The 23417-nt window shown below is 61.1% G+C and overlaps 1 protein-coding gene across 2 annotated transcripts in view; it reads left to right on the top strand.

Moving 5' to 3' along the window:
* The window catches only part of COL5A1 (collagen type V alpha 1 chain), a 136430-nt gene that overhangs the window by 63436 nt on the left and 49577 nt on the right, over nucleotides 1–23417 (top strand). For both annotated transcript variants that reach the window (XM_081279960.1, XM_081279959.1), the window contains exons 8-25: nucleotides 268–441; nucleotides 759–815; nucleotides 4780–4821; nucleotides 5012–5074; nucleotides 8097–8171; nucleotides 9077–9169; nucleotides 10363–10419; nucleotides 11359–11412; nucleotides 11729–11782; nucleotides 13870–13923; nucleotides 14932–14985; nucleotides 16005–16058; nucleotides 17550–17594; nucleotides 19129–19182; nucleotides 19755–19799; nucleotides 20380–20433; nucleotides 20650–20694; nucleotides 21653–21706. In XM_081279960.1, the coding sequence (XP_081136086.1) occupies nucleotides 268–441; nucleotides 759–815; nucleotides 4780–4821; nucleotides 5012–5074; nucleotides 8097–8171; nucleotides 9077–9169; nucleotides 10363–10419; nucleotides 11359–11412; nucleotides 11729–11782; nucleotides 13870–13923; nucleotides 14932–14985; nucleotides 16005–16058; nucleotides 17550–17594; nucleotides 19129–19182; nucleotides 19755–19799; nucleotides 20380–20433; nucleotides 20650–20694; nucleotides 21653–21706 (1128 nt within the window). The remainder of the gene's footprint in view (nucleotides 1–267; nucleotides 442–758; nucleotides 816–4779; nucleotides 4822–5011; nucleotides 5075–8096; nucleotides 8172–9076; nucleotides 9170–10362; nucleotides 10420–11358; nucleotides 11413–11728; nucleotides 11783–13869; nucleotides 13924–14931; nucleotides 14986–16004; nucleotides 16059–17549; nucleotides 17595–19128; nucleotides 19183–19754; nucleotides 19800–20379; nucleotides 20434–20649; nucleotides 20695–21652; nucleotides 21707–23417) is intronic.

Genomic DNA, 23417 nt, shown 5'->3' with positions numbered 1-23417 from the left:
CCTGGCTCTGCCTAGCTTGTTGTGTTCCCTTGGGCAGACTTGGGGGACAGTTTCCATGGAGAGTGGGAGGTGCATAGAGGGGCTCCCGGGGGCTGTAGGACTCCCAACTGGCTGGCCGCTGGCTCCAGGTGTTCTGCTGGTAGGGGCTGCTGGCTGGGTCCAGGAAGCAGCCGTGGTGCCCGCTGTGCTGGCACAGTGTTTGCAGAACAGAGCTGGGGAGCGCGGGGCGCCCTGTGGGGTGACTCCTCTCCGTCCTCTGCCCTGCAGCCAGCTCCGTCCCCGGGGCAGGGGAGGGATGACGTGGAGGGCGAGTTCACCGAGGAAACCATCAAGAACCTGGATGAGAACTACTATGACCCCTACTACGACCCCGATGCCAGCGTCTCCCCGTCGGAGGTCGGGCCAGGGATGCCGGCGAACCAGGACACTGTCTACGAAGGGGTGAGCAGCGTGGGCAGCCGCGGTGGGGCTGGCGCTGGGTGGGGCTGGCTCAGCGTCTCTCCCTGGCCCAGGGAGGGTGCGGCGCTGTCTCCAGACGACGTCTATGGTGCGCTTGGGGCTCCCGGCCAGCTGAGCACGCCACATGGCTCGCCCGACTTTGATGCCGCGAGGTCCTCTGTCAGCTTCGGACACGGCTGCCCTGCTGCGGGGCTGGGAGAGTTGATCCAGCGCCCCTGCTTTGCTGGGCCCAGGGGCTGGTTAACTGGGCTCCTTTCTCCTTCTCTCTCCCTTCCCTCACCTGTGCTTTCTCCCCGCAGATTGGCGGACCTCGGGGCGAGAAGGGTCAGAAGGGAGAACCGGCCATCATCGAGCCAGTAAGGACTTCCTTCTTGCGTCTGAGTCGGGTGCCTGCTGCGCAGGCCTGTGGCGGGTTGTGTGTGGTGCGACCAGCTCTGCGGGGCCTACACCTGTGTGCACAGGCGTCCCCGAGCTGCCGTCCCCCCGCCCCCGTGGGCTCCACGCCTGACTCGTCACCGAGGCTCAGTTCGGGGCTGGGGCAGGGCCTGGGTGGGGGATGTGCTGGCACCTGGAGGGGTGGTGGGAGGTGCGTCTTTTGGTGCTTTCAGGTGTGAGGGAGCCTGAGTGTGTCTCTGCACCCATTCACCTGGGACACCTCAGGCCTCGAGAGGGGAGGAGCCCAAGGACAGGGAAGAGGATCATGGGAACAGCACTGACTCCGCCCTAGAGATGTGGCGCGGCCATGCTGGGCTGCCGTGGGGGCTTTGCCTGCCCCCGCCTGTTGTGCACACACCGGGACCAGTGCGTGAGACACCGTGTCCAGGAGTTAATTGCACAGTGCGGGGATGAAATCCCAGCTGAGTCAGACTCAGCTGGGGCAGGCAGTGGGCTCAGGTCAGCTAACAAAGTGTGCTCAGGATGTCTCAGAGCGTGGGAGGAGCCCAGGCCCTTTTCCATGCCCCTCCAGGGTCACTGGATTTGGTGGGTATCCTTGTCCCTTAGGGTGTGGTGGCCTGGTTGGGGGTCCTGGGTTCACCCCATGGTCTCAGAGCAGCCAGGGTCAACCCTTGACCCCTGGAGGGTGAAGAGCTGAGTGATGGGCAGAGCTGGTGCCGCTGCAGCTCAGGCAGTGGGTGTGGTCCAGGAGGATCTGGTTGCTGAGGTCCACTCCCACCATCTCATCCGGGTGCCCAGTGGAGGAGACTCATGGCCTTCAGAACTGTGGCTGGTGATGAGGCCTGGCTTGGCCGTCACCTCTGCGACCAAGGCTGGTTCCTAAGGGCTGAGCTCAGGACTGCTGGGGTTGCCTGGGGTGAGGAACAGCTACAGGACCCTCTGTCCTCTTGCAGAGTGGGGAAGGTACCTTGGGAACCTTGGCCAGTGGTGCCTATCAAGCCCTTGTGGCCCAGAATCTTCAAGCCCTGTGGCCAGGGCAGGCTGGACACGCCCCACCTATGAGTGGAACTCCGAGGGCAAGATGGGGCGGAGCTCTCCAGGCTTGGCCTCTTGCCTGTGTGTGAGACGCTTCTATGACTCCCATGGGGCTCTGCCCTCTCCCAGGCCCGTGCCAGGGGTGGCACCTGTCAGTTCCCGTGGGCCGAGTAAAGTTCACCATCCTCTACCCAGGAGGCTAGAGGGTCAGGGCATGCGGTCTGTGCAGGTGATGCTAACTCCAGGGAGTCCCTTGCTCTCATTCCTGAGTCCAGGGGCAGGAAGGAGGGCCATCTGGGCAGGATGGTGGTGGTAATGGGCTGGGTGAGCTCATCCTTTGGAATGTGGCTGGGCTTGGCCCAGGGCTCACCTGACGAGGGGCCACAGCAGGACTATCCTGGTGGCTGGGCCCTGCTTACCTTCCTGGGGTGCTGGGCCTCTCTACAGCCCCTCCACAGATGGGCTGGCTCTCAGATGGACTTGAGGTGGACTCGAGTGGACTTTGGGCTCCTTTCGGGGTATCCCGTTGCTTTGGGGAGAGGGAGATGCCTGAGGCTCTGCTGGCCTGGCTCTGTGTGGGGCTGGACTCACACCTGTGGAAGGTCCGCGTCCACTTGAAAGAGTGGAGCCCTGTGCAGAGGGTGTTCTGCTGGCACTGCTGTGAGCAGGGTGGCCCGGAGGCCGGGCTGAGAGGGCAGAGCCCCAGCACACGCTGTCTCAGGGAGCCCACCTAGTCCTCATTGGGACGGAGCCAGCCACCTGAAGGCAGTTTAGGACCCCCACCAGCTGCATTTGCTTCTTCCCAGTTCCCAGCCCCTCCGAGGGTCACAGGACCTTTGGCCAGTCTCCTGGAGAGATCGTGTAAACAGTTGGAATTTGTGAGCCGGGAGCAATGCCAGATGTCCTCAGAGTCTCAGCTGCACATAGACAAGAGGCAGTCCTGGGGGACCGCTGGGCACCCCCATTCGTGGGTGGGGCGGCTGGTGTGCCTCCTCGGGCACTGCCATCTGTGATCTGGAGATGAGGCTCACCGCACAGTGAGCTCACAGGCCGGGTCCGTGATGTGGGCACCTCGATGTGCGGACACCCCAAGCCATAGTCACGGTGACAGAACTGCCCGTCATCTTGGTCCTTTTCCTTTTCTCTCCCTTTCTGATGAGAGAGAGACTTTAGCTCTAGTGAGAACTTCTCCTTGGCCCTAGTGACTCTGGGGCTGGTGGTGGGGAGGGAAGTGTCAGGGCGAGGACGGGTGGCCAGGGTGAGGACCCTGGGAAAGCTGGGCCTCCTTCGGCTGCGCTGTTGGCCAGCGTCCCCAGCTTCCTTTCCATGCCGACCTGGAATGATCTGGGGGGTTGGCCTCCGTGAGATCTCGGCCCAGCATCACCCCGTCCCCCAAGACCAGCAGCGGGTGTGTCTGGGAAGACAGCTGCAGTCCCCGGGGCTCTGCGGTGGCCAGTGGTGTCTCACTTAATCCCTGCTTGATTTCTGAGTCCTGCATTGGTCAGAGAGACAGTGGGGCAGCTGGGCTCGTGCTGCTGTTTAGATGGACTCTGCGCACATGGCGCACACAAATATTTCTCTGAGCGTGCATCTGTGTAAACACGGTGTGACTTCCCAGGCTCGGGGACCCTGGCGGGCAGGATGTGGGGGAGTGTCTCCACAGCCCCCTGGCTGGTGTCTCTGCCAGGCTGGCACCACCTGTGGAGACCAGCCTGCTGCTGACTGAATGCTGGGCGAGCCCAGGGCTGACAGTGGGCCACACACTTTCAAGGACATCTGGGCACAGTCCCAGTTACCCCTACAGGGCAGCACTTCTGTTTCCCTCTGGTCTCGGGGGCAGGAGGCAGGGGATCTGTTTCAGGGCCAAGACCTCGGCCCTCTCACCAGTTCCTCTGGCCCTGGGAGGAGTAGCTCTTCTCCCTGCCCTGCCTGTGGCCAACACGGGCAGCCTGTGGGTGCAGCCAGCCCAGGGCCCAGAGAACACCTGTGACCCCAGGACTCCAGGGGCCAGCCCTTCTGCCCTTGCTGTGCAGACCCCTGCCGCGGGGAGGCCCTGTCCTTCCTGGGGAGGGGCTTGTCTCATCCCCCGAGGTGGGCTGGGACACAGGACATTCAGGGTAGGTGTCTTTGCTGCTGTTGCCAGGAAGTCAGGGAGGAATCGAGAGGGAAGCCTGGGAAGAGGGACTGGCCATGTGGGTCCCAGAGGGAGCCCCTCCCAGGTGGGCAGAGGGCTTGGAGGCCTGGCCTGTTTGGGGTGTGAGATGGTGAGTCCTGGGGGCCGGAGGCTGGGCCTGGGCACAGGGCTGGGTGGTGAGTGGGCAGCTTGTGTCCAGGGGCCATGGCAGGGCTTGCTGTGTGCTCTGGGCTGCTGCTGGGTGTCTGGAAGAAGTGTCCCCCCTGCAGAGACAGCTAGGGGCTGTGGGCCTGGGGCCAGGCACTCTCCTGCTGGGCAGGTGTCACACCAGGGCCTTGGCCACGGGGCCCATTCCCTTGTCTTCCCTGAGCCCACCTGGGCCCTTGTCCTGTGCTCCTCTCCTCCCTCGGTGGTTTGGCCCAGCGGCTCTCCTGGGTGTCTTGGGAAGATGGCAGGAGACTGGGGACGGTCTGGGGCCCTTCCTCTCCTGGTGGCATCTTAGGTGCATCTCTAGAAGCTGAGCTTGGGGAGCTGGTCTCCCCCCAACAGCTGGTCAAGGCTCATCCTTGTGCCTGGGAAAGTGGGGACCATCATTCAGTCCCAACTGCAGACAGTGCTGCATGGCAAGATGGGGCTGGCCTCTGGTCAGCTGGGACCTCTGGTCACCTGGCCTGAGTCTAGCCTCTTGCCCACCCAACTGGGAGGCACCGTGCTGCGGGGGCCTGGTCTCAGCTGCGCTCTCTCTGTCTCTGCAGGGCATGCTCATCGAGGGGCCGCCCGGCCCGGAAGGCCCCGCTGTGAGTGTCCGGTGTTACTTCCCGTGACTGGGGGTGGTGCTTCTGGGAGGGTGCCCCTTAAGTCCTCCGGCTGGAACAGTGGGGTGGCCCCTCTTCTGCAGTCCTTCCCAGCCTCCTCTGGCCTAGCTGCAGGGCGGGGGCCTAGAATAAGTAGGCTGCATCTTTAACTCTGTCCTGGTTTTAATTCCAGGGACTCCCAGGACCTCCAGGAACCACGGGTCCCACTGGCCAAGTGGGTGACCCTGGAGAAAGGGTAAGGGGTCGGCTCAGTTTCCTGAGACCAGGTGCTCCATGGGCCGTCTGTGTCCTGTCCCGGGCTGTCCCCATCCTCTCTGCTCCACATCCTATGTTGTTCCTCCTTGTGGAGGGAGATGGTCGACCTCGAAGTGGACCACCTTGTAGTGGACCATCCATCAGATGGTGGACCTCGGCTTCAGACTACCCCTCGCCCCAGGCACACCTGATGCCACCCCTCAGACTGTTTCCAGCCCCGCACTGGGTGGGCAGTACCTGAGGAGAAGGCCATCCTGGGCCGCGCTCCTGGGGAGGTTCCAGCCCTGCGTCGGGGGCGCACAGACAAGGGCAGGAGCCAGAGCTGGAGACCGTCCTTGCTCTGTGCCTCCCGGGGCACCTGCAGTGTGTGGGAGGCTGCACCGTTCTCTCTAGCTGCTCCCCCCTTGCTCAAGCCTCAGGCTGGAGGGGGCTTGTCCGGGTGGGCACTGGCCTCCTGTGTCCCAGCAGGGGGCACAGGCCTCACCCACAGGCAAGTCTCTCCTGACACCCGGTGGCGCTCAGCAGTACCGCAGCCTGTGGCAGCCGTCTTTCCCTTTATTTTTCTTGTTTTTCCTGCGGATCTGGTGAATATCAGTGTTAAGGACGTTGGATTAAGAGCTAGTAAGTGGACGGCCGAGTTGTAGATGAGAGAAACCAAGGGTGTTTGGGTGTTAAAGGGTGCACATCTGTCCCAGGGTCGGCACTGCCTGGCTCAGAGTGAGGACCTGGTGGGTGATATCTGGGAGGGGTGGGGGTCTGAAATCACTGGGATACACACTGGCAGGTTACAAGTGGCCTGTGCGGACGTTCCCAGTGACCCAGTGGTGCTAGTTCTTGCTGCTTTGACCCAAATCCCACCCCGGTGGAGTGCCTCTGCTGGCCCTGTGCTGGGACCAGGTCCCACCAGAGTGGGGCATCTGCATTAGCCTCAGAGGTCGCCCTGCAAGGCCTCTGGTGGCTGTCACATCCCCTCTGTGCACAGATACCAGGACAAACAAAGGAAAGCCCCTGGTGGACACCAGTGATTTCTTAAGCCCTGCTCCTCATCCCCCGGGGAGGGGTGGCGGAGAGGGCCCTCCTGTGCCAGGGCTGTCGAACCGTATTTCCTGGCCATGTCTGGGCATTGGTTCAGGGCAGCTGATCAAGTATTAGAGAGAAACACGTCCAGGCCTGGGGATGGCCAGGCAGTAGTTCTGATTGTGCCTTTGTCCCTGTGCTGGAGCTGAGGCCCATCCAGTGACTCTGTAGCAGTCTGCTAGAGTGTCCCTTCAGTGTCTGACGTCAGCCATGTGACAAAATGAGAGTCACATTTCCAACCTGCGCCTAGTATCAAGAGAATGAAAGATGGCTTTGGGAGCAGCCTTGTCCTCTCTCTCAGGGGACCAGGCTTTGTGTTGGAGACACAGTGCATGGCAGAGTCTGCTGGCTTGGGCACATGGCAGGAGGGTAGGGGGCAGCCCACCTGCCTTCCCTGGGCCTCCAGGGCTGCGGCCTGGTGAGATCTCTGCGGTGTGTAGTGGTGACCGTGGCCAGCAGGCAGTCTGATGCCATTGTGGGTCTGATCACTGTTCTCTGGGTTCTGTGGCGGGAGTCCTCCTGACACTCGGTGGTCCACTGGGTAGCTTGAGGTTTCCATTTAGGAATAAGCTCACTACTTCCCACCTCTCAGACTCCCAGACATGAGCTGGTGTCGGTTGGCCTGCAGGTGGACCTTTGCAGGTGGCCAGTTGCTGTGTGTTTATTATTTTTGGTTAAAGCAGTGATTGGTCTCCTTGTCTGTGAATGGCTGGAGTCCACCCATGTGCTGGAGAGGGTGGGCTAAATCAATGCCGAGCCCACTGTGTGCAGGAAGGAGGCAGAGACACACACAGGCCATGGTGTGCAGTGAGCAGAGAGATCTGATCCCAGGATCCTGGTGGACAGTCCTGCAGAAAGCCAAGAGAGCAGCCGAGTGGCTGGCCAGCCAGAGGGCACTTGGGGAGTGTGTCGTGTGGCCCCAGCTCTTTCTCTGGACACATATGTAATTTGGGGCTGGTGTTTCTGCAGGAGGCAGAGCCTCTCACTGCTATCCCCGTAGAGCCTACAGCACAGCATTTCACAGGCAAATGGGCCACTTCTTAATGAAAGTCAGAAGAGTTCCAGAGAATTCCACCCCGTCCAGATGGGTCCACGAGGACAGCTGAGGTCCCCTTAGCTCCCAGCTGGGAGGTGGCTTGTGCTTCTCCCTGGGGGCCCCTGGGGTGAACACACACCCCAGTGTTGCCGCGGCTGGTTCAGGAGATGGAACTGCACCTGGGGATGCCGGGGATGGACCACTGGGGTCCTTCCTGGGGAGGGCAGCTAAACACCATCTGGATGCAAAGCAGGCCTCACACCCCCGCTGGGCAGGAGGTGCCCCATGTGTGGAAAAGCTGCCTGAGAGGGCGGTGACTTGCCAGTCCACGTCCTGGGAACCTCACACTCATGCGGTCTTGAGGCCGGCCAGAAGCCCTCTGGAGGGTCCGGTCCTGGGGCGGGCTGTCTGGTCCCCCTCGGAGACCAGGACAGCCGTTTGTGGAGGTGCAGCTCCTGAATGCATGGGTGCCTTTGAGCTGGCTTTGCCTTCCCGAGGACATCCTGCTGTTGATGCCCTTCTCGTGGGCTGCCCAGCGAGGGCGTGCTCCGCCGCCTGCCTTCCACAGCTGTCCGTTCCTGTGAATGTGGCGATGCAGAGGGTGCTCTGAGTGACAGAAGCCCCTTCCCTGCCCAGCTCCAGCTGCAGTCCTCCCCGTTTCCTCCTTGAATTCCTCCAGGCGCACCTCAGCCCTCCAGCCTGCGGCCTTTGCTGATCTCAACCCACTGTCATGCCTCTCCCTTCTCTGGGCTGGGTCTCTGGAACATTCTATGCTGGGCCCTTGCATTCCCTGTGCTTGTCCCGTGTTGTTCGGGTGGGTGGGTCTTCTGATCCCTCAACCTGGCTGCAGTGGGTGGACTCTGATCAGCTCCCCACTCCCCATCTGCAGGGTCCCCCTGGACGTCCTGGTCTTCCTGGGGCCGATGGCCTGCCTGGTCCTCCAGGGACCATGCTCATGCTACCTGTGAGTATCCCTGTTTGTGGGTGCGCAGCAGGTGGGCCCTGGGAGGGGGAGGGAGGCAGGGTGCTGTGCTGCTCGGGGGCCGGAGGGCGGGTCAGGCCTCTCCCTGGGACCTCCTGATCACCTGCTGCAGAACCAGCCTGGGCCCAGGGGGACACACAAGGCCCAGCAGCGGCCTTCCCTGCTGCTGCCAGCGTTGGGGCCTTTGCAGTAGCTACAAGGGGACCATCAAGGGAAGGGCTTGTGACCCTGACTCCTGAGTAACCTCTGGAGAGCAAGCCGAGGACCCTGAGGAGATGCCTTGGGGTGGAGCTGTGGCCACAGTGACCAAGGGAGGTGGGGCTGGGCTGCCCACCTGAAGGAGCCCCTCGGCCTCCTTGTTGGTCCCTGATGTCCCTCAGGCCTGACAGTGTGGGCCTCGGGACAGGCTCACGTGGAGGAGGGGAGGATTTGCCCTTGTTGAAGAATGTGATATTGGGTTCTCAGGCCCTTCTCCAGGGGTCTCTGGAAGAAGGACCATCTCTGTTTAGCCCCAAATGCCTGTCACACGTGGGGAGACCCAGTGGGGCCAGGGGTCCTCTCTAGGCCCACTGGGCTGGGCCCTGTTCTTTGTACCTTTGGCTTTCCTTGCAGCAGCGAGGGGCTCTAGGTGCCAGGGTGAGAAGCTGCCCAGGCCAGAAAGGGTGTGGTAGATGCAGGGAGGGTCTGGGGTGTCCCTGGGGCTGAAGTGGCAGGTCTGGCAGGGTGTGGAGCAGAGCTGGGTTGGGGGAGGGTTTGGGGCTAGATGCCAATCCTGGGCCTCCAGGCCTCCACGTCACCTGAGAGGCCCCTGGCCGCCTCCTGGGCTCCGGGTCCAGCAGGGATGCTGCATTCGTGCACCCAGGTAACCCCTCTTTGAACTCCTGCAGTTCCGGTTTGGAGGAGGAGGTGATGCGGGCTCCAAAGGCCCCATGGTCTCGGCCCAGGAGTCCCAAGCCCAGGCCATTCTCCAGCAGGCCAGGGTGAGTAGCTCCGGGTGCCTGTGAAGGGGACAGCCCGGTCCCCAGGGTGGAAGCAACTGGGTGACTGGATAGAGCCTCTGCTCTTGCCCGTTCACAGCCCTGGGTGGGCCTGGTTCCCCATGTTCAGCTGGGGAACTCCAGGGATATTTCTCGGGGTTCCTTGTCTACGGTGAGGGTTGAGGGCTCATCAGACCCAGTGTGCCCATCTCCCTGTTTGCAGATGCGTGCCTGTGTGCCAGGCCCTCCCTGGGCTCTGGGAGTGGGAGAGAGACTTCACAGGGCTCTGGGCAGGGCGCTTGCTGGGGACATGCTTCCTGGCCTGTGCTTTGGGGGAAGCCCTTGGCCTAGGCCCTTTGCCCGGTCAGGTCCTGAGGAGCAGGGTCCGCCAGGAGCCTTGCCTGTCTTCAGGAGTTAGCTAGTTAGTGAACTGCGACTTTAGTGACTGTAGTTGCTGATGGCCTGTGACGGTAGGGAACACTGCCCCTTAGGGCTGGGTGGCCAGTGGAGGGAGTGTGCAGGGCAGCCCACATGGCCCCGATGGCACAGTGTTTATGTGGCTGCAGCTTGCTCTGCGGGTGCGGATGACCAGAGCACTCAGCTGATCACAGGACCGTCTAAGCAGCCAGAGTTGCTGTGCAACAAATTGCCGAGTGTGCTCTTCAGGCCTGGCCAGTGTCACCCGGGGCTGGAGTTAGTGGCGTGGCCTGCTTGGCTGGCCTGTCCAACTGTGGGTCTAATTGAGGCCAAATGGGCGATAGGCTTAGCAGGAGATTTTATAATGTAAAAAACTTCCGGAATTAAAACCGTGTGTGTGGGACTCACGATCCCGCAGCAGAGGGGCACTTTGGCCAAGCAGGTTGACCTGTGCTGTGGCAGGTGGGAGCCACGCGGGGGGCCAGGCAAGGGCAGAGAGCCCAGGTAGCTAGGCTCCCAGCTCGCCAAGAACCTCCCAGCCGCTAGAGAGCACCTGGAGTGCCTCTGCGGGGAGTCGAGCCAGTGGGAGGGCCTCTCCAGCTCAGCCCAGAGAGGGAGGCCTTGAGGGGCCAGGGCTGAGACCAAGTCCCTGTCCTTCATGGTGGGTGCTGAGAGCCTTGAGGAGCAGGGACCTTGCCTGCCAGAGCCTCCGTCCTTCCCTGTCCCAGCTGTCCTTTCTGCCCTCGGCTCTTCCTTACCATGCCCCCTTCTCTTTGCAGCTGGCGTTGAGGGGACCAGCTGGCCCTATGGGTCTCACAGGGAGACCTGGTCCCATGGTGAGTGGCTGGCAGGGCGGGGGAGCAGGAGCTGCATGGGGGCTTTGCCTGTGCCTGTGTCTCCGGGGAGATGGTGGGCAGCTGTGTAGCCATGTAGCATGGGTGACCCTCTAGCCAGTGCCCTGTGGCCATCAGGGATGAGTGGCCTCTTGGTGCTGCTCCCCTAGGGTGGAGTAGGTGACTCCAAGGAGCCTTGGGTGCCTGGGGGCCCTGCGATTCCTGGAGACAGCCCTGACCCCATCCCGAATGGGAGTATCCCAGAGGAGCCCGTGTGGGGCAGAGCACAGCTCCGAGCTGCTCTCCCTCGTTCCCCTCAGCCACCGTGGGTGGGGTGGGCGGACCCTTTGAGGGACAAGGGCCTGCTGGGCCAGGGGGCCAGGGCATCCTGAGGCCAAGCCTGCACTCCTGAGCTGCCCATGAACAGGCCCGAGCCTCAGTCTTCGGGGGCTCCCTCCTTCCCGAAGCCATCTCAGAGTCGGGGACACTGGTTTGGAACCTGGTCCTCTGCAGGGCCCTCTCAGCCCCAGATGAGCATGGCTCGTGTGCAGAGACACTCAGGGCTGGTCCGGGTTGGCCTCCCATGTCCAGACTCCAGCCTTGAACTGGCCCACAGGTGTGCACACTCTGCCCTGAGCTGGAGCCTGTAGGGAAGAGTCAGGTTCATCCTGGAGAGAGAACCCTCTCCACGAGCTGCGTGGCTCCTGTGAGCCCAGCCCTGGAGCCGCTCAGCCTGGGAAGAGAGCTGAACAGCTGCGGTTTGCGCCTCCTGGGAGTTGCCGGCCCCCTAGTCAGCTGAGGCAGAGCGGCTGTGCGTGCTGCCCCTGGGACATGCCGCGCTGCTCCACACGCTGTGTGGGCCCTGCCCTTCCCCTCCTGCCCCTCACCGTGGTCTGCGTGCCCCTCGTCTGAGCATGCACTGATCCTGAACTCTCTCCCTAGGGTCCTCCTGGGAGTGGAGGTTTGAAGGGCGAGCCCGGAGACATGGGGCCTCAGGTACGTGGGAACCCATCTCTGTTCCCAGGGGGCCACCCCTGGTTTGCTGCTAGTGCCCCGATTGCCACACGAGTGGGACTTACCGTGTATTGATGCAGCATGAGCAGAAGCAGCTCTGACTTCTGTGGTGGCAGGCTGGCTTGTTGTCCCCAGCCCTCACTGGGGGTGTGACACCAGTGCCCTGTCCCTGAGCTGCTCACAGAAGCATCTGGGACCGCAAACCTACGCCTGGGTGATGAGCACAAGGACAGGCTTTGCTTTTCCCTCTGGAAAAACGTGGGCTTGCTGCTGACCCTTTGTCCTCTGATCCTGGCAGGGTCCCCGAGGTGTGCAGGGTCCACCTGGCCCGGCAGGGAAGCCTGGGAGACGGGTGAGTATTTGGTGCTGGTAGCATGTGGCTTGGGGACCGCAGCTTTGCCTCTGATGGAGCCCGCAGTGGGGTTGTCCCCTCGGTGCCTGAAGGAGTGGACCAGGCTCTGCTGCTGGGCTGGTCGTGCTGTCCACTTCCAGGCTGTACCTGCCGTGTCTGGGATGGAGGCAGCTCACCTGGCCCTGCAGCCCAGCTCTGTCCTGCGCACGTTCATCTGCTTAATGAAGGCCATTTCCCAGCCTCGGGCAGCTGGGGTGCAATGAGCCACGCTGGCCGGGGCCTCATGTCTCAGGCAGCCTCTTGCTCCAAAAGTGGCCATGCTATGGGGGAAGTGTCCAGGCACCTGCTCAGGCCTTCCGCCTGCTAGTTTTTCCTCTTCTCCTGGGATTTTGTGTGGAGTGAAGTGGTCCTCAGGACCGTGGCTACTGAAAGAGGGCACGTGGCCAAGCCGGGGAAACCCTCGCGGTCCTGTCAGGCTCACAGGCACCTTGGTTCCTGTGCTGCCGGTGAGCGAGGGGATGCGAGTGGCGCCATCAGATCTATGCTCTCCAAGGTGCTGGGGCTTCTGATGGCTGCTGTGGCTCCCAGCACACAAGGCGGACGAGGGTTGTCCCTGATGGTTGTGACCTCCTGGCTCTGGAGGGAGTTGTAGGTGGAAAGTGAAAAGTTGCTCCTAGGGCCTGGGGACAGTGGAGGGGGCCAGGCAGGAGGCAGGGCCCAGTGGAGGACGGAGAAATGCCACCTCCTCTGGAGTTCTCTGGTTCTCCACGGACAGCCTGGCAGTTGCCTCGGGCCAGGTTCTGAAAGGTGCTTTGTCTCGTTAAAGGCTGGGAAGGGCGTGGGGGGGGGGGCAAGAGCTGGCCGCAGGATTGGTTGCTGGCTGAGCCCTTCGCAGGGCCGTGGGTGCGTGCGTGAGTCTTTGGAGGTGCCTGAGCCTCAAGAGAAGAGAGGAGGTGGTGGCCAAGGGGCTCTGGGCTGGTGCCTGCTTCCGAGGGCCTGAAGGGCCTCTTGAGTTCTCTGCCAGCATGGCTCCTGGGGAGCATGTCCTTGTGGGTTGCAGAAGCTTCTGGACATTTTGTAGGGCAGTGTCATGCTGAGAAATCCTGAGAACTGTTATGATGAGTCTCCCTTGATTTCTAAAACTGTTTAGGAATTTCGGGGGAGGCTCTGATGGGCAGGGCGTCTGCCGGGCAGACTCACCTGCCCCAGGCCTTTTGGGACAGGTCTCACCCTTGGGCAGCTCCTGGCTCCCTGTTCCCCTCCCTGGGACAGGGGCAGCCGTCTCCTTGGGGTCTGCTTGGGTCTCTCTCCTCTTTCCTCGGACACCACCTTTGCTGTCTGTGGCACTTGGAGACCCAAAGCTGCTGCTGTCCAGGTGGTTTTTGATTGGCGGCGGCTGCCAGACCATGGCCCTGTTTGACCAAGGGCGCATGGGAAATGGAGAAGAGGGCCACTGCTGGGCTGGCGCCTTTGTGCCGAGCCAGCTGGTGTTCCTTGTTAGTGAGCGGAGCTTGGCAGAGTTTAACAAGGCTGGCTGAGCCCCTGGCCCCTGTGGGTCTCTCCCTGGTGTGACTGTGGGGCCTTTGTAGTGGACCCTGGAGGTCCAGGCCCTGCCCTTCAGCCCCATGGCCAATCAGGTAGGCTCTGTGGGCATGTCCATGGCTGGAGGTCATGATTTTAGGAGTGGCCAGCAGGGGCAGAGTGGCTGTGCCTTGGGGTCGCTGTGTGGCCTGAGTGAGATGTGTCCCTTCTGGACCTTTTTCTTCTGTGGTCAGACGGACTAGCCAGACAACTCTTTCCCTGCGCTCCGAGAGGGAGTGCCGTGCAGCTAGTTGGTGTGGATGGTCCCCAAGCCCACAGGTGGATGGTCCCCAGACCCAGAGAGGCAGGTGGCATTCTGCCCCTTTGGCAGTCAGGACAGTGAGACTCAGCCAGATGGCACCCTGTTTTGAATGGTTGGGGTACAGCGTGGCATAGCTGGGGGGCTTTGGCCTATGGCAGGTGCCCCTCAGTGGTACCCTGGGCCTGGCAAGGGCCTCAGTGGGACGCCCACTCCTGGAATCGACAGTGTGCCTCCTCTGTTCCAGGGCCGAGCTGGGAGCGATGGAGCCAGAGGCATGCCTGGACAGACGGGCCCCAAGGTAGGCTGCCGCCCGCACCTCGTGTGCCCCTGCACCCCACCATGTTGCGGACAAGCAGGCTGGTGTGTGATCATGGGGAGGGCTCATTTGGATCAGACTCGCTGGCTTGTCTAAGTTGGGCTGGTGGGTGACTTTAAGGACAAGGGTGACGGCTGCAGCCATTTTCTGGGGACAGCTTGCTCTTTTTATGGGGGTGCTGAGCAGGGGAGGGGTGGGATCCTGGCCACGAGAACCACTGTGAATGTGCAGGTGGCTAGGCCACCCAGGGACATGTGTGCCCCGAGGTTGTCAGAGGACATACTGACTTTCTTCTCGACGGAGGAGCCACGGTGGGGACAGCAGTGTTTGGAAGGGGAATGGAGCCTGGTCAGGAACGCCAGGTGCCCTCCACACTGGTGGCCCTGAACTGGCAGAGCTCTGACTGCCTCCTGAGAGTCTGAGCCAATGAGATACTGTGGGCTTCCACGCCCTGGGGCGGAGAAGATCAGAGTCTTATTGGATCTGTCTCCATAGTTCATGGTGTTCTTTCCTCAACAAAATTATTGAAAGCTTAAAATATCTTACACTTGACCCCCACCCCACCCTGGGAGACGTGGACACTGCTCCCAGCTTCAGGAGGCATGGCCGGGCTGGCCTGGTGCCTGTGGAGTGTGGGCAGCCCTGGAGGCCTGAGGCCGCAGCAGTGGGAACACAGGCAGGTGCCCCCCTCGTGGGCCTGTCTGCAGGGGACCGAGGGTGGACAGGCACACACATCACAGCAGCCACTCCAAGAGCTGCGGTGTCACTGCTGGTGGCCACCCACGGCCCGCGGCTGTCTCCCTTTACAGCCTCTGCTGGTGTCAGGGCAAGAGGGGGCTTGCAGACCCCAAGCAGAGGGTTCCAGTCAGTGGGCTGCCCAGGGGTCACCACGGCTCCTGGTGCAGGGAGCTAGACACTGCAGGAATCTGCCCATGGGGTAGCCACCACTGTGCCCAGCTGTGTGCGGTAACAGTTCTCTTGTCCCCACAGGGTGACCGCGGCTTTGATGGCCTGGCGGGGCTTCCGGGAGAGAAGGGCCACAGGGTGAGTGTTCTGTGTGGGAGGTGGAAGGGTCAACCACAGAGCCCCTTCCCGAGCCCCTTCCACACAATGGCTCCATTAGGGGGTTGGGTGGTCACCCAGCAGAGCACAGCAGGTCAGCCAGTGGAGCTGAGCCCCGAGACTTTGTCTCTGTGGAGGGAGAGTCAGCCAAAGCAGGGGATTCGTCATGTGTAGTGCATAAGGAGCGGTCCCAGTGGCCCTCACTCAGGGACACGGGGGGCTGGAATCGAGTCTCCCTGTGGAATCCGCGCTCTGTTTAGCTGAGCCTTTCATGCCCTTGTTCCATGAGCTGCTGAGCAAGGACACCTCCCGGTTAGGGGTGGTCTGGGAGGGTATAGTCACAAGTAGCCGTCCCTGTTAAGGAGGGTTGGGGTCAGGGCCACCCTGGCCGCTGCCCTGGTTTTCTCACCTGCCTGGGGTGGACCCGCCTGGTGCCCCCTGTGTCTCAGCAGAGATTTCTCCCTGACCTGTGCCTCTTTGGAATTTTGCACATATGTGTGCACACGCGGGTACCCGGGGTCTCGCCGGGAGACGGGCCGTGCTACCCGTGGTGCAGTGGGGAGTGATACGGTCCCCAGCTGTGCTCTCCAGCAGCCTCGTGAAGATGGGGACGCCTGGCTGTGGCCGCTCTCTGACTCAGTGCCAGTCCTTCTGACTGACGGGCACAGACAGGGCACCAGCTGTGTGTCTGGCCTGATGCCACAGGAAGCCTGAGATGGAGCAGCCTCATGCAGAGCCCCAGGCCGAGGGTGGGTCACACTCTGCCTGGTGTCCAGGGGGCCCTCATGCCTGTGGGCCCCCCAGACGGCCAGGTGCTCAGCTAGCTACCACAGGCCATCCACTCAGCACACCCAACCTCCGAGGGAAGCCCCCACCCTGACAGGCCTCGGGGGCTGGGGATCTTCAGGACCAGAATCGCAGAACCAGGAAACCAGGGCTTGACACAAACTGAGGGTGACCTGCTCAGGAGTGACTCACTTTGACTCTGGTTGACTCCCTAGGGTGACCCCGGCCCTTCTGGCCCACCAGGACCCCCAGGAGACGATGGAGAAAGGGTAGGTGTCCTGTCACATCTCAGCTGCAGGTGCTGCCCTGCTCCCCAGAGAGCTTGGCAGGAAAGCCACAGATGGAGCCCAGCAGCGCCCTGCCTGGGGCGCCAGTGTGGGGAGGGCTGGCGGTGGTGGAGGAGGAGGGGTCTGAGCATGCAGGCTGTGGGGAGGGGAGATACAAGCAAATCTCAAACATTTACTTTGCTTTATCGTCCTGCCCATGCGGAGAGGCCAGGAGTGCCTTTTACCTGTCACAGGTCTCAGGAAAAGCACCTCTAATTGCAGGAGGCAGGTGCCCCAGATCACATGGGAGGGAAGGTGCCAGAGGCCTAATGAGCTCTGCATCCGCTGATGGCGTGTGATGAGGTGTCAGGGGTGTGCAGGAGCCGCGCTGGCTGGGGCGGCTGGAGCCGGAGGGTGTGGGGGATGATTGTCCTCGGCCCTGGGGAGGCAAGTGGCTGCACATGTGAGCAGAGCGAGGGGGGCAGCTCCCCCAGATTTGGGAATACAGGCTGGAGTTGGGCTGGGCTCATGCACCAGAGGTCTCTCTCTGTCACTGCATCCCCACGGGGGCTGGAGGCCATGTTACCCTGTGACAGGGATGCTGAACGCTGCTGCCTTCTGTGCACCTATCGCTAGACAGCCTCTCGGGGGAGGTTCAAGAACCCCGGGAAATGAGAGGTGCAGGCAGGGCACTGGCGGGGCCACTCCAGCAGCATTTCTGTCCACCAGCTTTCACTGACCTGTCAGGGCACCTTCTTGGTCTGGGCCTCAGCACAGTCGGCTGTAAGATGAGAAGGAAGAAGTGTCCTTCTGGATGCCCCTGCCTCTTGTGTGCATGTGTGCACTGGTGTGCATGTTCATGGCTGGGTGTGCACGCAGGTGTGTGCATACTTGCACGTGTGTGGTATGTGTGCATGACTGTGTGTGAGCGTGTGTGCAGGCAGGCTGTGTGCTTGCATGTGTGGGGAAGGTAGGAGAGAGCGGTGGCCCATGAGGACCAGCGTGCTGGCCTGCGGCTCCGGCTCCGGCTGGGAGCCAGGGGAGCACTCCTGCCCAAAGCCAAGAGGAAAAGGCTCTTGGTGGTTGGCCCCTGGGCTGCTCTGGGCTCTGGCGGAGACCTCAGACTCCCCAGGGGCTGGCCAGGGACTCTGGTGAAGAGAATCCCAAGATTCTCCCTGATGTCCCTCCTTCCCAGATTCTGTCATTTGCCAAGGGAGCCAAGATCTTTGAATTCAGGGAGTCTTCTGCCCTGCTGCCCCTTGCTGTGGCTGAGGCCTGTGAGCTCCTGAGTGGGGCTTTGCAGAGGCTCCCTGTCACCTGCACATCTGTGCCCCTGCTGCTCCCGGGGCCTTTCCTGCTGCTACAGGACCGGTCACCTCCATGTGCTGGAGCTGCCCCGGCCAGTGAAGCCTACTGCATACCGGAGGGAAAGTTGTCTCGGGTGTCCCAGCCTCACAACTTGTCCCTGAAATCCCACCTTCTTCTCCTCCACAGGGCGATGATGGAGAAGTCGGACCCAGGGGGCTGCCTGGGGAGCCTGTAAGTGTGCCAGTGGGCGCCACCTGGGCCTGGTGGGGTGGAGATGGGCTGCACAGGAGGTTGCCTCTGGAGCAGCGTCTGGGGTCTACTGCGGTAAGAGTAGAGAATCTCAGCCTGAGGACAGAGACAGACCCTGGCACTTCCCTGGGAAGGAAAGGAGAGACCACCTTGTGGGGCGGGAGACTCCAGGGAGAGCACACCAGCCTCCCTGCAGGAGGAGGCCTGGGCCCTGGAGGATTGTGGCAGGCATCCAGGGGCATCATGGCAGGTGATCAGGAACATCATGGTGGAGGCCTAGGGACATCATGGTGGGTGTCCAGGAACATCATGGTGGGTCTGCACCTCTGCCATGGCGGGTACCTGGGGACAGTCACAGGGCCTGCATCAGCTCAGGTTCTGATGGGTGCACTTTCCCATGGGAGCTTCTAGCAACGCCCTGTCCGACCCCCAGGCAGGGAGCTCTCTTCCCTCAGCGGGCACATGTTTAGGCCCAAAGCAGATTTCCTTAATGATAGAGGGACGCTGATTTCTTTTCACCGAGGGTGGCTCCGAAACCTCCCTCGTTACCCAATTCAGGCAGCTGTTTGCATCTGGCAATGTTAATTGATGAGAAATATTGCAAACGCTGTGTAGAGGAGAGTGCAGGGTTGGCCTGTGCGGATTCACTGGGACTAAATTATACCCTGGATGTCTGATTAGCCGCTAAGGGGAATCCATCACACTATTCTCCTTAGCGTGCGTCCGAGCGGTGCCTTCTGGGTTATTAGCTTCTGGAAAACATTAATATGACTGGGTATTAAAATAACGAAGCAAACACTGAAGAGGCAATGGACGTGGGAGGATTTCTCCTCTACTGAATTTGGAGAGGTTCTGTTAAAGTTAAGGGTGCCTGAAATCCATGTGGCTTGGCTAAAGTCTCCCTGATTCCGCCCCCCAGGGTGGGCGCGAGCCAACCCTGTGGCAGACAGGGACTGGACGCTTGCTACTAGAATCTTGTAAGCCTTTCCAGGTGGCAGGTGCCTTGGGGCTATGCCCCCTAGCTCAGGGGACCATGTGCAACTCGGGAGTGAGTGGTGGCCATGGGACGAAATCCTGGGTTCCCAGCAGAGACCTAGTTTCTCTTGACCCTGCTCCCTGCAGCCTTGGACTCTGTGAGACCAGAAATAACAGCTCCTGTTAGTGTGCACTGGGGCTCAAGAGAGAGCCGAAAACAGGAACTGGACAAAGTGCTTGTGCAGTGGGGGACAGCGGTGGTGCTTCGGTGGGAGAGGTCTGGTCCTGCCTGTCCCAGCAGGCATCAAAGGCGATGTCCTCTGTTCCCCCCACCTCAGTTCCAGGCACCCACTACCTCTGATTCCCAGCACCAGGGTGGAGAGGTAGGGGGTGAGAGGGGATCTGGGCCAGGCTCCCCAAGACCTGGGTCACCCGCCAAGCACTGGGAGGAGCCAGGCTGTGGGGCCCAGGATTCGTGGGGGTCTGGGGATGAGGGCTGGGACTCCTGACAAGTTTGACCCTTCCTTGCTCTTTCTTGCAGGGGCCACGTGGTCTGCTTGGGCCAAAGGGGCCCCCAGGCCCTCCAGGACCTCCCGTAAGTCCTGTCGCCTCATGTTGTGTGTTCCCATGATGGCTTTGGAGACCCTGCCACCCAGCTGGTGGCTCACTTGGGCACTGGGAGAGCTCATGCAATGTGACCCTTCTGCACAGCTGCCTGCTGCTGGTGTGAGGGGCGTGGGTGGGGATGGAGGCTGGGGTTGTGGCAGGCCAGCTCCTGCCTGTCCCCATCACGTTTCCATGTCCACTCCCTGGCATCAGCACCTGCCGGGTCTTTGTCAGCAGAGCCCCGGGGCACCATGTCCCAAGGGACCTTCCTGCAGCTCCTGTGCATGCTCTGGAAGGAGGCAGAGCCCTGGTTCCCATGGGGCTCTTTCCTGGGGCCTGCCTGAGGCCCTTCTAGAAGGCGCTTGCCCATGGGATACTGGGGCGGCAGCTCGGCTCGCCTTTGGCTGAGGGCTAGGGTCTGGTCAGTGGACCTTCTGCAGAAGGGATTTAGGATCAGGTCTTCTGCTCCCCCGGGGTGCTGCCCTCCGACGCAGTTTCCGACGCAGTTTTCCTTTTGAGCATTTCTAATGTACCATGTCTTTCCCTTCACATCCCCTGCAGGGCGTAACGGGTATGGATGGCCAACCAGGCCCGAAAGGAAATGTGGTGAGTCTGGGGCTGCCAGGGCTGGGCTTCATGGTGACAGCCCTGGGCACACTCCGAGCCCAGCTGGGGAGTTCTGGCCCTGTCCACAGCAGCTGGCACTGGGGAGCAGAGGGCCAGACTCAGAGCCAGTGCTAAAAGCTGAGTTGGTGTTTGCCCATCCCATGCTGCTGAAGTCGGGGAGGCTCAGGGGGAGGCCACCTTCTTCTTGTTCTGGAGGAGCTGACAGCAAAGCCATCAGGAGATGAGTCCCGGGCCCTGGTCCTTTCCAAGGGCACTGGGGAACATCAGCAAGACAGGAGGACTGGGCACCAGTGTCCCCGTGCCCTCTACACTCCTGCTGGGAGGTGTCTGGACGTGTCTGTAGAGCACGTTGTCTCTGGGTCGAGGTGCCGTCCAGGCCCTGCTCTCTGGGGAACCCCCACCTCTTTCTGCCGGGCTGACCCCACACATCAGCCTCTGTGCTGCTGTCAGGAGCTAAGAACATATGGAGAGGATGGGGTGCCAGGATGGGGTGACCCCACCCGAGGGACGGGGTGCAGCTCCCTGAGCTCCTTTCAGGGCTTGCTCTTGTTTCCCACAGGGCCCCCAGGGAGAGCCTGGCCCCCCCGGACAGCAGGGTAATCCTGGTGCCCAGGTAAGTGGCCTGGGGACACGGCTCTGGGACATCAGGCGTGGGGGCTGTGGGTCTCCAGCCAGCGCTCTGGGGGTGACGGACTGGGCTCTGCCCCCCAACTCTCTCACTTTGTGCTGGTGGGACTGGAACCCGGGTTGGTGCCTGTCAGCGGGAATGGGAAGAAAGTGGGGGGCTCCAGCTCAGCCTTCTCCTCACCTCTTCCGGCCCTTCCCACAGGGTCTTCCAGGCCCCCAAGGTGCCATCGGCCCTCCAGGAGAAAAGGTAGGTGGGCCTGAGCTGGGCCTGAGGGGCTTCTTGATGCAGGCATGGGAGGCCAGCTGCCCTCACCCGCTCTCCCTGGAATTGCAGAAGCTCAGCCACGGGGAGGTGACAAGTCAGCCGTGGGCAAGGTCTCGGGTCCCTGTCTTGTGCGGACTCCTAAACACACTCCTCCACCCTTTCGTTCACTCGCCAGCTCTGCCATGGGGGGCTGGATTTGGCAAGAATAGAAAATACATGACGCATAGTTAAATTTGAACTGTGTCGATCTGAAACTGGGCATCTTGCTTTGTTTTGCTAAATTTGGCAACCCTAAACTCACCACCAGTACCTGCTGAGTCCCGTGCTGGGACTTGTTTCCACAGGGCCCCCATGCCTGGCTGAGGGTGGGGGCCTGGGTCCTCGCAGTTGGGGGCACGTCCCAGCCTGGGCATGTCGAGTACTGCAGAGCACCTTGACCAACACAGCCAAGAACCACGGCGCAGGTGGGGTGCGGGTGGTTCTGAATGAGCCAGAATCCCCCGAAGGGCTGGTTCCAACCCAGATGGCCACTGGCCGGGGCCCTCTGAGTGTGGCACAGGATGCTGATCAGTGACACTGTGTGGCTGTGGTACCAGGCCTTCGGGGGCCAGGGAGAGGCATGAACAGATCCCCTGGTACGGCAGTTGCCCTGTCTGAGGAGCAGAGGAGAGCTTCCGGCAGGCTCCCAGAGAGCCGGCGGGTGGGAGGGGTGTCAGCGAGGGTGGGTGCAGCACTAGTGAGAGTGGGAGTTCTGTTCCCAGGGCTCAACCAGAGCTCTGGCAACAGAGGGAGGAGGGGCTGTCCTTGTGTGCTGGGGGCGGTGCAGAGGGGTGCCTCTGAGCAGGCTTCTCAGCAGAAGAACTTGGGGTGCAGCGAGGGCTGGGCAAGCCTAGGGGTGAGGTAAACCAAGGCGTGTCCTCACAGACTCTGTTTCTTCTAGGGTCCCCTGGGTAAACCAGGCCTCCCAGGAATGCCGGGCGCTGACGGACCCCCGGTGAGTAGCCTGCCCACGCTGCCCCACCGGGACTTGGGGGCTGGGAAGCCAGGCTCTGGGAACGACACAGGGGCCCTCGCCTGCCTTCCGTGGGGATGGAGGTTGGTCCCGTTCAGTCTCGAGCTTGATTGCTCAGAACTGCTGGGTTGCACACGCTCTTCAACCTGCTCCTGTGGAAGGGTGGTGGCTGCACCGGTGGCAGTGTCAGCTCCTCACTGGGGTGTGCCGCTTAGTCACCCTGAGTCTGGGACTGTAAGGAGGGCTGGCTGGAGCGACCCCAGCCGCGTGCACATGGTGTGTACTCTCTGGTCCGAGCACAGGGTGGGAGGGCGGTGCACCAGGGTCTAGCCACATGTGAGCCAGCGTGGAGCCCGTCTGACACTGAGGGCAAGTCCCCGTGTGGCCACGTTGTGGGGAGGGGAGCTGGGGGAAGTGGGACCACTCAGAGGCCCTGTGTGCACGCGGTGTGCGCCACGCGAGTCCCTCCGTCCCTTCCTGTGAGATGTTGCTGCTGTGGGGTTGGTTTTCTTGTTTGATTTTTGTTTACCAGGGATTGAACCCAGGGCTCTTAACCCCGAGCCACACCCCCAGCCCTTTTTGTTTTATTTTGAGACAGGGTCTTACTGAGTTGCTGAGGCTGGCTTTGAACTCTTTTCTCCTGTCTCGGCCTCCAGGGTTATAGGCAGGTGCCACCGCACCCGGCTGGTCTGGGGGTTTTTAATAGTTTTCAGCTGATGCTGAAAGAGAGCCTGTTTTAGAAAACAAGATTAGCTAAATTAATTATTTAAGACCATGTATTTTATTGTTTTAATAACACCATTAAAAACTAAACAAAAAGTTAAATATATCAACCATTAATTGGTTCCTGTTTACTACACATCTGTCTCTTTGCACTCCAGGGTTGAGGATCATTTAGTCCAGTGAATCTAAAAATCCCAAATTGTCCTTTTTTAATCTGAGCAACGAATTACAGTCACTCTGCTCCACGTGGAGTTTTTTGAAAATATGTAGGGACTTGGCCATGCGGGAGTTCAGATACTATGAGATCCATCTTTACCAGGATGTCATTTGTGAACCCTTTAATTTATGTCTCTATCTAATTGCATTTTCTAAAGATAAAAATAGCATGTTATAAACGATTAAAAACACAGCGGTGACGTGGAGTCACCCTCCTGTCTCCCAGGGTCTCTCTGCAGGCCTGGGGCTGCTGTTGCCTTCTGAGCAGGCCAGGTGTGCTTCAGGCCCCTGCAACATGGGACGGGGATGGCCAGCCCGTCCCCTGCAGGGAGGGTGCCCCTCCCAGATGCACCTGTTTGGGTCTCAGCCTGGTCCCTGCACCAAAACCTCCACAGAGTGGGGAGAGAGGGCCTTGGACCGTTCCCCTGGAGCCTGCAGGTGCCCACCACCCTGAGCTCTCCAAGCCAGTGGTGGTGCTTTAAAATAACACACAGGGCTGGACACTTGGGTGTGGTGTGCTCACAGTAGGGACCACAGGTGGACGGGAAGGCCCTGATGGCCCCAGAAGCAGCCTCTCCTGGGTGCACAGAGCGGGGAGATTCGAAAGAGCCTTCCTACAGCAGCACCCGGCTGCCACCCGCCAGGGGCCTGTTCTGCTTGGTCTTTGCTTTCCTCTTGGCTGGAGAGTTCTGGTTTTGAAGACAGGGAGATCGATGTTAAACGATGAAGAAGCAGGAAGCATGTGGAGGCTCTT

The sequence above is a fragment of the Spermophilus citellus genome (assembly GCF_964194105.1).
Source record: "Spermophilus citellus genome assembly, chromosome: 2".
NCBI classification, from domain to species: Eukaryota; Metazoa; Chordata; class Mammalia; order Rodentia; family Sciuridae; genus Spermophilus; species Spermophilus citellus.
This window is presented reverse-complemented; position numbering and strand designations above follow the sequence as displayed.